The 13,597-nt window shown below is 37.1% G+C and overlaps 2 protein-coding genes across 2 annotated transcripts in view; one reads left to right on the forward strand and one right to left on the reverse strand.

The window, feature by feature from the left end:
- LOC108272466 (nuclear autoantigen Sp-100) overlaps positions 1-13,597 on the forward strand; it is a 54,906-nt gene that overhangs the window by 8,580 nt on the left and 32,729 nt on the right. The window lies entirely within an intron of this gene.
- LOC108272835 (E3 ubiquitin-protein ligase TRIM33) lies at positions 5,228-13,093 on the reverse strand. The gene is made up of 10 exons (XM_017481623.3): positions 13,005-13,093; positions 12,742-12,912; positions 11,975-12,149; positions 11,651-11,839; positions 10,682-10,737; positions 9,309-9,436; positions 7,735-7,840; positions 7,358-7,432; positions 6,789-6,932; positions 5,228-6,337 (listed from the first exon to the last, which is right to left on the reverse strand). The coding sequence occupies exons 2-10, from the start codon at positions 12,904-12,906 to the stop codon at positions 6,260-6,262; spliced, it is 1,116 nt and encodes a 371-aa protein (XP_017337112.1). The 5' UTR covers positions 12,907-12,912; positions 13,005-13,093; the 3' UTR covers positions 5,228-6,259.

Below are 13,597 nucleotides of genomic sequence, written 5' to 3' on the forward strand. Positions count from 1 at the left end.
TTGAAAACGGGAAACCCCCTCTGATTGCGGTTAAATAAATCATTTGTCACTAAGCTGTCATGCAAGACATCTCCTGATAGATAGAGGTAAAACGCTCTCCCACGACCCATCAGATTTCTCAACTCCTAAATGTTCCAATAAGCACCACTGAGACCACTATCTGCATGTTCAAGGAACATCACTGGACCATCATCTGGCTATGCAGAGGAGCTCCAAGATTTCCAACTGTGTAGTCAGAAGGTTAGAGCTAAAGACAACTTGAAAAGAGCTTCAGAAATACTTGGAAGTAGGGGGTCCTTTCATGATCACCACAGAAGACTCCATTAATGAAGAACAGGCATAGTGAATCTTGTTTGAAGTTTGCTACAAAACATTTGGGGAAGCCTGTAGGATACTTGGAGAACGTAACGTGGCCCAGCTTTTTTGGCAGCAATATAATGCATCATGTTTGGAGGCGAAATGGCTGTGCACATGACCCTAAAAATACGGTACCTACAGTGAAATTCAGAAGTGGTAGCTTCATGACATGGGCTGTCTCACTTCTCATGGTATCAGCAAAATCCAAATGATCAAAAGTAAGATGAAAGGAGCCATGTCCCGGGAGAAGAATCTGTTGCCATCCACCAGAATCATGAGGATGAGTCGACCTTCCAGCAAGTCAATGATCCAAAGTACTGCAAATGAGAGTCTCAAATGGTTCCATAAATAGAAAATAAAGGTGTAAGAATAGCCTCATATAAATCACCAGTCTTAGACCCAATAAAAATCTATTCTATACTATTCCACTAAGCTGTTATTTTATAAGATTCCATTAATGCTATATTCTGTTTTATATTGTATTTCACTTATTCTACTAATGCTGTTCTATTAAAGGTTGACAAAACATGTGCACGTTATTAATTATAAAAAAAATATTTAGGACTTTATTCAAGTGATATTTTATTGTAAGAACAATTCCTTTCATTTTGTTTTCACTTTGTTGTCTTTAATTTTCTGGCTTTCTTTACAAAAGCAAGGTGTGGGTGCCGTACACAAATTACGGCCTTTTGTGTCCCACTTTCAACTGCCAACTTTCAGTTTCCATTGGATTTTTTAGCTGAGAAGGAGTTGAGTAGTTTTCCCACAGCAACCAGCTCCCAGACCACACCCTGGTACCTGAGAATCTCGACTGGGCAAGAGAGCAAAAACCTTACAACATTCCTAAACTGATTGGCTTGACTTATTGCTAAATCATACCAATACATTTATTTATTCTCTGTGTGGATGTTAATGTTTGATCAGTGTTTATTGATAGTTTACTTTAGAACTTTATTAATCCCACAAGGGGCTTACTGTTGGGAGCTAAAGATGCTCCCAAGATACTGACAGTGCTCAAAAGTGAAAGTATTGTTCTTGCATTTGCAAGGGAGATTATAGTATGCAAATAATGTAAGTGTATTTGCATGTGTGACTGTACTTAATCCCTCCCTTTCACCTCCACTCATGCACTATATTTACATTTTATATTTTACTTTGTTTATTTAATCTATAAAAGAAGCCTCCAGTGTCAGTGCTTTGAGGTAAATCAAAATCATTTATGTTGTGCACTGAGGAGAACAAAATAGTAGTGCTACCATACAAGATTTTGAATTGAGTTCTAGAGGAGCAAAGTGCACAGAGTAGAGTTTCCAGCAGGTAGTTACACCAGTAGAACAGAAGCTCTGTGGTGAACATAACGAAAGGACTCTGAAAAGAACCATTTTCCTGAAGCAGATGTTTCTATTATGATCAGTTAAGTGGGGAAGGCCCATTAGGCTGTGCTTTTTAAAATGTTTATGTCTTTTTTAATCCTTAATCCTGCATATGTGCATTGCTTAATGAAACCTTCATGGTCAATAAAACTATATCCATCCAGTGTATGAATGGGTGTGTGAGTGTGTATGTGATTGTGCCTTGCAATGGATTGGCACCCTGTCCAGGGTGTACCTCGCCTTGTGCCCAATGCTCCCTGGATAGGCTCCAGGTTCCCCGTGACCCTGAAGAATAAGCAGTACAGAAGATAGATGGATGATGGTAAATACTCATGATGATAAATACTCATATACACTGACCTATACTTATTGTCTAATACAGTAAGATTTAGACTACTTAGAAACAACAAAGAACACCGACATCTGTTGATTACCGACATCTAGTAGTGGGAGTAAGCATTGTAAAAGAAGGCAGTACATGTGTGTTACTGATGCCAGTTCATTATAAAAACAGCTTTGGCTGAGATCATAAAAAAACATGTTTTCACCAAAAGTTTGTGATTGCACCAAACATGGTGGCAGAAGCTTTTACTCTATCCAGGTATTTGTTATGTAATTAAGTTCAGATTTTCTTTTGTGGTACTGATTCAGCAAACTATCAAGTGAGCTCATTAGAGAGGTTAGATTAGGTTCTGGGATTCGCTGATGAGCTCTCTTTTGAGAGAAAGAGAACTCACCCACAGAGCAGACTGGAGGGCAGTGTACATGCAGGTGCCTAACTCATGTACCAAGGTGGACTTGAGCAAGTCAAGTCCCAGCTACTTCAGAACTATGTGCTCAGTCCTAACACAGAAAACTGCAAATAATCTGGCAACAAGCATAAGCTTGCCAGTGAGCTATGCCCTGGAATGTCCTAGTAATCTCAAAACAGTGATTAAGGCTCAATCAGAAATGCATGGTCTTAAGTCGATAAATAAAGTGCGTAAAAAGTCCCAGCGAATATGCCTACCATAGACAATGTTCTCTATAAGCTTTCCAAGGCTCACAAATTCACATTGGTGAGTGCTCATAATAAATTCTTGCAGTGCAAACTCGATAGGAAATGCAGCCTTCTTATAACATTCTGGACGCTATGGGACAGGAGGCACTGGCTCAAGTGGTCATTTGGGACCACAGTCCACAGAAGTGTATCAGAGGAGGCAACATGAGATACCGACTCTATTAAGTGGTGTTGAGCCAATTACAGATGATATATTGATCAGTGGCTGTGGAGTTTCACAAGAGGAGACCACCTGGGACTAAGATGCCAAACTCAGTGTTCTCATGGACCACCCCAGAGAAGCTGAGACTGAGTTTCAATAAGCTGCAAATCAAGCTCAAGGAGGTATGCTTCCATGGGCATGTGCTGACAGCAGAGGGCCGTAGAGCAGCCCTCAAAAAGGTGAGGGCCATTCAGGCAATGCCAACAGCCACAAATGCAAAAGGGGTGCAAAGATTAATTGGTTTCACTACATACCTCTCCAAGTTCATGTCACGCCTACCAAAAGTCTGTGAACTGCACAGGTTCCTAAAAAAAAAGATGTTCCAACAAACAAAAATCTTCTTTCCTAAAACATTATTTTAAAAAAAAAATCAAAAGTGTATTTGTTTAAAAATAATGATGGGAAACATTTGTATTTAACTTTTGTTTAGCATTAAATTATTTTAAAACCCTGATCAACCATATCTTATACAGTGGTTTTAAATACTTTTAAAATGATATTTTTGGAAGTTTTTAGCAACTCTTTCATGTCTTCATAAGACAAAATGCTTTAAAAACAACATACTAAATGAAGGATTTTTAATATAAAAATGTTGGACTTTTTCTGTTGGGGTTAGAGTTAGGGGTAGAATATACAGTAGCAGGAAAAAGTGTGTGAACTAATTAATGGAATTAATTGCTTTTCTGCATATAATTTCTGCATAATTTAGTCATAAAATGTCACTTAATTTCATCACCAGTTCACCAACATTGATCTTGCATACCCCTCAGTAAATTTTCAGTTGCACCCCTGCATGACACTTGATGTGAGTGACCAATTGTCATGGCAACGTCAGGTCACGTAAAAACACATATAGAAATCAAAAATCCACAAATTGGTCATGGCCAATGAAAAAAAGGGTGGGGGATGATTTTATGTTTTATTAAAACTGTTCTACATATGGTAAACCAGATTCTGCACCCCTGGTTTACCATACAGCTCACGGTAATGTTAGACATTCCCATTCCCTTTTTGAAATTGAATGATAACATAGCATTACAGCTATTCAGCATGATGTAATACAGAGAGTGTATTAATGTTAACTACATTTAGCAAGTGTTTTGGACAAGGCAAGCTGTAGTAATTAGCATTAGGAGGATGAGTTAGAGCTGTGTTTCTTCATAAATTGAACGGAACTTCGCTAGCTCAGTAATGTTGAGGCCAAAAGTTCTTCACAAAGTTAACGTGACAAGAAGAGAGGTTGGGGGTTACAGTAGGTTGTAATGCTTTCCATTGTCTCTGTAATGTTACTTAAATTAATTAGGTTGTGCAAAATATTGGCAGTGTGGTGCTTCTTGACATTAATGGCGTCCCTGTAAAGAATGTCGTTACCTGTTTAGGAATCAAAATATATAAAGATCAAAAGGAAAGGGGTCAGCTTCATTTTCAAACTGTTGTTGAAAAAGTTACAAATAGATTTAAGTTATGGTTAATGAGAGACTTGTCAATGAATGGTACAATTATTTTATCAAAAACTGAATGTTATCTCTTCTGCTCTATCTTGCTATTTCACAAGAAGTCCCCAATAACATCATTAAAGAAGTAGATAAAAATCTTTTCAGTTTTATTTGGAGAAGTAGATCCCATTAGATTAAAAAAATGTAACTTAATTAATTCGGTTGGTAATGGAGGTTTAAATGTGCTTGACTTTTCAACACTTCGAATACAATTTTAAGGAATAGCTGGATCAAGCATTGCTTTCAATACAAAAATAAAATTCTGCATTTAATCTAATCTAATCTAATCTTTGAAAAAATGGGTGGGGTTGCTTTTCCGGTTGTGATGCAACTTTGAAATCAGTAAGATTCCAGTTAGATTAAGTAATTTTCACAGGCAGGTGCTACTCTCTCGGGTGGTTATCTACTGTATAAACATAATTTTTCTCCAAACAAACATATAATTTGGAGTAACAGATATACAAAGTTTTAACATAAAACTTTGTTTTTTCAAAAATAGGTTGAAAATGGTATTATATTTGTTAAACAGTTATGTAATGAAAATGGACACCTCTATACCTATGTAGAATTTCTTCAAAGGTATAATATCCCAATAATTCCTAAAGAATATTGTATAGTGTGTGATGCTATAATGTCTGGTTTAAAGTGTCTGTTTAAAGGAAATGTGAATGAGGAGACTGTGAGTCTTGGACCTAATGTTGCAATTAAAGGATTAGTTAGTATTACTGTATTACTGATAGAATATGGAATAATTACTTGATTAGGAAGTTACTAACAGAATACAGCCCAATATCTTCTAAAACATACTGGCATTCTACATTTACATACGTACATAAATAAATCAAACTGTACACAGTTCCCTATGCACAGTTTTCAAAAAATTGTGCTCAGTTACCAAAAATGTCAGTTTGTGTAGGTTTTTTGGTTCATACATAGTAGGGTTAAATAACAGAAATTTAAAAGGTGTTCATTATAGCTGACACCTAGATAAACACATTACAGTTGGTTTTGTTACTGTACGTCATTCCCTTCAAATGCTATTGAGCTTTATATTATGGTATATTTGTATGAGCCCATTTGGGAGTGAAATTCAAATAAAATTTACATAATGATTTAGTAGTTTCTTTTGTTAAATATAAAAAAAATCTAAAAAGTATGCGTCATACCTGACTCCTAGATGAACACTTTACATTTGGATGTAACTTAAGTCATTCCCTTCAAATGCTATTGAAGTTAGAAACGTGTATACAAATGTCGTATGTAACTTTAGAGACAGTCCCTTAATTTCCGCATATCTTCCAATATTGAACGTCCAACATCAAGCCGACATTATACAAGTCTTTAGCAGCTCTAGCGATACATTTCTGAACACCTTCTTGTGTATAAATAAAGGAGATAACATGATGACTTTTTTTTAATAATGTGATATATTTGACATTTTCAAACGGTAAAAATAAATCTGAAAATATGAAATAAAATTAACCCAGCATTTTTGTAAAAAAAACAAAAAAAAAACCATTTGGTGGATTAAAATGAACAGCCTACCAAATTTCTAACCCAAAATGTGTTCTGTCCTATATTTACCCAGTTGTTGGGTTAAAAATAACCAAATTTGGGTTGTTTTTAAGTCCTAACTTGTCCCCTGGTTCATCCTGATTATGTTACCTGACTGGTTTCAATGTATTGCTCTATACTTGTATTAAAATATTACCATTAAATTTTGGTTACTATATATAAACTTTCCAAAGTTTGTAAATGAGGAAAAATGTTATTAAAGCTTAAAGATGCTCTGGAACTCCTTCTCAAAGGTCTTGTTCAGCTTGTCTCCCATTTCACCAAATTCATTGCCCTGCAGAGAGACACACACACACACACACACACACACACACACACACACACACACACACACACACACACACACACACACACACACACACACACACACACACACACACACACATTTGGTTTTTAGATTATCAAGTTTGTAACTGATCTTTTTTTCTTGCCCGCACTTTCATGGTTTATCTGTTTTAAAAGGAGACTTTTACCAAATCATTATGCACCTAGTACAAAAATAACAAAATAAAACTTTTCACAAACAAGAGACATTTTAAAGCTGTGCTAAAAATAATGAATGAGGCTAGTGCTAACCTTTTCTCCTAGCTGTAATTTGCTATTAAGAGTTTCTTGACTTTTGTTTTTTGACTTCGTGTCAAATTATTGTGATAAATATTTAAGTATTTAAGATTACACAACAACAAATATACATAATATAGAATTAATCTGCATTTGTGTCTTACTTTGTTCAAAGCTTGGCAGTTTTTAAAGATGAGATTGATGTCACACACAAACTCTCCGACTGTTCTGTACTCATGATCCAGCAGCTTGGTCCTCACTTTGTCCAGCCACATGGGCTCTGAAATCACACTGCCCCATTCCGTATCCTGTATGAATACAAGTATGTTTTGTGTGTGATAAATTCAGGAATAAAAAGCTCCATGGATGCAATAAATAGACACAATATTATTCTACACATCTGCATAATGCGCCTAATATTTTAATATTACTACTACTAATACTATATACTACAGTAATACTTCATTTGTCTTCATAAATTAAGTCTGAGGGGGTCTGTGATTTTGGGAAATTGATTTAGTGTAAATCCTGGAGGGACTGACTATATGCACTATAGCATAAAAGCTTAAATTCATCTTTAATTCATTGCATTCTGTACATTTTCATGTGTTAATACAATAAACACTGTGTCGAGACTAACTTAGCACTTCCTATGTGAAATGAAATGAACAATGACCAAATCATAAAAATTGGATTGAAATACAAATGAGACATATTAAGAAGAAATTCTTACTGCTCTTGTAGGGTTTCCAGTAAACACGTGCAGTTGGTCTCCCTTGTACATACACAACAGCAAATACTCACAGTGCTGATGAAGGAAAAAAAAAAACACAAATGATCAGAACCACAGCTCTGTATGTACAGTGGTGCTTGAAAGTTTGTGAACCCTTGTGAATACTTTTGCCACTCACAGATATGTAATATTGGATCATTTTTGTCTCATTTCTTTAACTGGGTTCTCTTTGTCTTCTTTAGGGACTTGTCTGAAAATCTGATGATGTTTTAGATCATATTTATGCAGCTCTATAGAAAATTCTAAAGGGTTCACAAACATTCAAGCACTATTGTATGTGTGTGTACATGCAAGTGTGCGAATGTGTGTCTGTGTACCAGCTTGTTTTCAGAAACAGGACTGTTTAAAATTTCTTTCCTTCTCATTTGCATCTGCAGTTGCTGGTTAGACTTTAACACACAGAATGTGCACTTCCAGTTGTCCCTGCACACACCCACACGCACACACACACACACACACACACACACACACACACACACACACACACACACACACACACACACACACACTGGAATGAGGGTATACCATGATGAGCAAATCAGAAATACAGTAGTTAACATTATGCTATAGGTTATAATGACATCACGATAATTCCTAGGGTGGTGCATTGATTAAAATATCTTGAAAAAATTTAACCGGAGTGGCTTACACAGACCTCCACTGTTTACTAGCAGAATGACAGACCTCCACTGTTTACTAGCAGAATGACAGACCTCCACTGTTTACTAGCAGAATGACAAACCTCCACTGTTTACTAACAGAACAACAAACCTCCACTGTTTACTAGCAGAACGACAAACCTCCACTGTTTACTAGCAGACTGATGATGAGACCATTTTGGAGGTTTGGTCATCATGCACAGCACCATGTTTGGTGAAAATCAAGAGGGGTGGAGGGGTGATGATTTGGGCTTGTTTTGCAGCTGGGACCTGGGACCTGGGAAACTTGCGGCCATTGAGACAATAATGAACTCCACTTTATACCAGAATATTCTTGAGACAAATATGAGGCCATTTGTCCAGCAGCTTAAGCTGGGCTGAAATTTGGTCATGGAACAGGACAGTGATTCCAAGCACTCCAGCAAACTGACATCTAAATGGCTAAAGAAGAAACAAATCAAGGTGTTGGAATAGAAAATGGACCTCAACACCACTGAGATGCTATGTTGGGATCTTAAGAGAGCTGTGCATAAACAAATGCCCTCAAACATCAATGAACTGGAGAGTGGGCCAAAATTTTCTCGAAAACCATGTCAGAGACTGATAAACTCTTACAGAAAACTTTTACTTCAAATTATTGTTGCCTAAAGGGGTTCTACATGTTACTGAATTATAGGATGTACTTATTTTTTTCACCTGCTTTCTGAATGTTGGTTTATTTTTTGGGGAAAAATGACTACAAATTTTTTTGTTGTTGTTGTCACCTGAGCTAATTTGTTTGTTTATAGAAGTTGGAGAGGACCACACAATTGCTGTTTAGGCCCTGATAAGTTAAAACACAAAACTGAAGGATGGTGTACTTTGTTTTTCCCATGATAGTATATTATTTAATGTTTTCCTTTTTGAATGTGACAGGTGATGTACTAGAATTGAAAAAAATAAAATAAAATACCACTGTCCGTGGTCAATAGTAAAACAATATTTTCTTTACCTATTTTAAAGTACAATTTTTAGGAACCAAATAAATGTACAATCCCAAGCAGGAACTGCTAAACCAATTCAGACTGAACCAACAAAGCATAGAAAACTTGTATATTAGCATGGTTCAGTGGATGCACTGTCATTGGTTGAAAGCTTCTCTATTACTGCGTTACCAAATTCTTTGAAATGAATTGAAATGAAAATGTTGTGCCCTGTTTCTCTCTCCCTTTCTGGTTTTCACTGTTACTCACCTAGATGTTTCATCCTGTGGTATTGGTAAGTGGCAGCGATGGTGAAAAGCTCGTGGACATTCTTTACAGTGCACCAGAACTCCTTCTTCATTACAAATGAAGCATGCATCATCGTTAGCCTGATCCAGCTGGTACAGAAAATAAGAACATTGAGGCATTATATGATTATATGTAGTTTTTACTCACCTTTTAAAATATATCCAATTATTATAATAACTATAAAAATTATGAAGACTAAACTAATCCAGTCCAACTCAAACAGTAACAGATGCCCAACAGTTACACCTTTGGTCTCCTACCATACAAGGCTCAATCCCAAGCTCAAAGATAGGTCAATAACATTATATTGGCTTTACGATTCTCATAAACTATATGGCCAAAAGTATGTAGACACCTGACCATCACACACATATGTGCTTGTTGAACGTCCCATTCTGGGAAGGCTTTCCACTAGATTTTGGGGCGTGGCTGTGGGGATTTTGGGGCATGGCTGTGGGGATTTGTGGGGATCATTCTGCTACAAGAGTGTTAGTGAGGATGAGGTCAGGTGCTGATGTTGGGATGTCGAGGAGGCTCCAGTTCCAGTTCATCCCAAAGGTGGTCAGTGGGGTTGAGGTCAGGGATCTGTGCAGGACACTCCAGTTCTTCCACCTTCTTCCAACATTAACATTTAACACACCATGTCTTCATGGAGCTCGCTTTGTGTACAGTCTCATCCTCATGCTGGAACAGTGTTTGGGTCTCTTAGTTCCAGTGAAGGGAAACTGTAATGCTTTAGCACACAGAGACTTTCTGTACTGTGCTTCAAACTTTGTAGCAACAGTTTGGGAAAAACACATATGGGTGTGATGGTCAGGTGTCCACATACTTTTGGCCATATAGTTTATATAACACATAAAATCACTGTTATGTAGTCATGGTATACGTAACATGACACCAACTGAATCAAAGAATGTATCAGACTTTGTATCATGTTCCATTCATTTCTAACCTTAGTCTAATCTTCCTCTAATGTCCATGTTTAGAGTGTTGGAGGTTGTAGCCTTATTGGCTCTGTGTTTTTAGTGTTTGAGCAATCCCATTCACTGGCTTCCAACAGAAGAAAAAGAACTTTTGAACACTGTGAAGGGAGCATGGTGCAGAGCGAGGTGTGATAAGTGCTTTAGGTAGGAGTGTTTTAACTCGGATGGAACGTAGCAATGGGGTGGTGTTGGAGAACTGAAAAACAAATCCTGAAGCTGCATTCTGGACCTGTTGCAAAAGGTCAGATGTTTTAATGGCATCATGTATTTAAAAAGTTGTTGAAGAAGCCTGGCTTGCAAGACTGGTAGATTATTTGCATCAGGTTGTTGGGTCAGGGGTTTCAGACTCACTGGGTTATTAGGACATGGGGTTCTCCTGGACTGGGGATTGTAACCAGTGGACTCCACTGTGAAATGAGAAAATAACAAATCATAGTACAGCAGAACAACACAAAGTTTGCAATTCAGCTTGAGCAAAAATACAGATATTAATTACATTTATGTCCAGTTTCTAACTAAGCCTGTGATGATGAGACCAATCGTTATAAAATAAACAAATACCACTCACTTTTTGGTAAACACATTAAACTGTGCTTGTCTATTACACTTGAACTTTATGCATCATGTCTTCTTTCTACCCTGCTTTCTAAACTGCCTACTTCTTTTCTCCCTAAAATAATTCATATTAGAAATATTTTATGTTATTCATTTAACTTAAGCTTTTGGAGAAAAGGATCAAGAGAAGTCACACCAGTGATGTTGCTCAGCTCAGTGTGGTAAAGTCAGAGCAGGTTTTGGGGAGTTAGTACTCGGGTGAATCATCAGTCCAAACAGGATTTTGCCGAATTTATTTGTGATTGTTGTGTTCAATAATGCTTGATTTTGCATTTAAAAAATTTGTGATGCAATTTGTAGAGTTTGTTGTGCTTTTATTGAACAGCACAATGAACTGCCCACGTTGAGAGTTGTGCAGTGTGAACTAGACTTTAGGCTGGTGTACTTATTAAACATGCATTTGTAATGTATCTCATTACAGTGCCACTAAAGCATTAATGAGACTCTATCCTACAGCCTCATAGCTGTTACAGTAAGATTTCCTAATGGGTAAAGATGACCACGATCTCACAATTTCTAGATGGATAATATTTATTATTATTGAATTTACCAATCCCCCTTATTTAAATCATGCTTTAGGTTTGATTGATACTTAAATTATTATTAAATCACAATATAATGAAAAAATCTTAAACTTGTCTTAAATTTGTAAACAAAAGCTTATTCAGCCCAGTGTCTATCCCTATCACTTCGCCATAGACTCACCGAATGTAGGATTCATGGCAGGTCTCTTCTGGCCAGAGCTGGACACAGAAGAAGGGCTTTCTTCCTCCTCCTCTGTCTCATCAATGCCTTTCTTTCTCTTTGTTCCAGGCCTCTCTAGCTCTGTTTCCTTTTCCTCACATCCTATCGGTTTCTCTACATTGGTCAGATTTTCATGAGACCTGAAAGATCCTTGAACAAGAGACACAAAGAATTCAAGAAAACAATAAAGTAAAAAGACACTTGCTTAACCACAAGAGTCATCCGAAATCCTATCATTTAACAGTTAATAAAGAAAGGGGAAATAAAACAAATGGAGTGACTGACCATCCAGAAAGCTGGTTTGGAGCGTGCGCAGAGCAGGATATCTCTGCACAATGTGATCCTGAAACACAGATCTCCAAAACATCTTCACACTCTGCCCTCCCTGCTTCTCCAGCCAATCCAAAATCTGATACACAACACCCTGTCTCCTATCCTTATTTCTCATTTTTATTGCCTTCTGCAGAGAGAGAGAGAGAGAGAGACAGAGAGACAGAGAGAGAGAGAGAGAGAGAGAGAGAGAATCTTCTAGTCCTTCTGGGTAAATTTTTTGAACATTTAAACATAAATGTTGTATACAACATAACAAACGATTGTTTAGATTTCTGCATGACACCCTGCCGATCCCGGATGTCATACTTTCTTTTGGCACAAACTTTTACAATTCCTGTGAATTGTACAGTTTGTGCACTTTAATTGTTATTATTAAAGTCACTACAATTATGGCATTTGGCAGACACCTTCATCCAGAGCAATTTACATTTATACATCTGAGCAATTAGGGGTTAGGGCCTTGCTCAAGGGCCCAACTGTGGTGGCTTGGTGGTGCTGCGGTTTGAACACATGACCTTCCAATCAATAGCCCAATGTCTTAACCACAGAGCCACCACTGTTAACAAACAGTGATCAAACACTGATCAAGCACTGGGCAGTAAAATACGTTTATACCCTATAGGTGTGATTGAAAAAGTCAAGCCAATCCATTTCCTTATTTCAAGTGTAAAGAAAAAAGCTCTTCAAATGCCAGAATGCTATTTTTCTTGCTGTCTTGCCTGGTAGAGTTCAGCAGGTACAAGACTGCGATCTCGGAGCTGGTTGAGGAAGGTGAGCGGTTCATCTATGCAAGAAATTTGCGCCTTGTTCAAGCAGAAAAACTTAATCAGCTCCTCCAGCGGTGTTAAATCCAACTGAATAGATATTCGGTCGCTGCACATCATTCTACTCTGTACAACAAAATGACATTTTTTTCTGAGTTATTAAATGTACAATAAAGCACATTAATCAACAGAAAAGACCATTTGTTCTAATTACTTACTTTTTATGCAGGTAAAACAATTCTCCGGTATCCTGAACAGGGCGTTGACTGTTGTCGAAAAAACCTGAAAGAGTTGTGCAACCGGAAAGAATCTCTGTAAAATGAACCTGTGAGAGAGTTACGCCCCTTGTACATGGCAGACACACCTTGTCTGTCTATGTGTAGCCTGAATGCAAAATGAAATGAATAATATAACATTTCACTTCATAGTTTCACTTCATAGCATGGTTTTGATCTTTAATTGCTTGTATAAGTTTTTGCCACTATTGAATATAATAGCACTTAGATGGAGTAGACTAAAACAACATAGAATAAAATAGAGCTTTGATAGGCTTGGGCTGGATCAGAATATAATGGAATAGAATACAACATTAATGGTCTGTGATTACCTGTGATCAGTAATGTCATTTTACAGCATTGATCAGTGATTAGTACATTTACAGAGGTGATCAGTGATAGGTCATATTACAGCATTGATCAGTGATTAGTACATTTACAGAGGTGAATAGTGATTGGCCATTTAAGCATTCACAGAAGAGGTGGGTCTTTGGCCATTTTTTGAAGATAGTGATGGATTGTGATGGATGGAACAC

Source organism: Ictalurus punctatus, chromosome 12, assembly GCF_001660625.3.
Source record: "Ictalurus punctatus breed USDA103 chromosome 12, Coco_2.0, whole genome shotgun sequence".
Taxonomy (NCBI): Eukaryota; Metazoa; Chordata; class Actinopteri; order Siluriformes; family Ictaluridae; genus Ictalurus; species Ictalurus punctatus.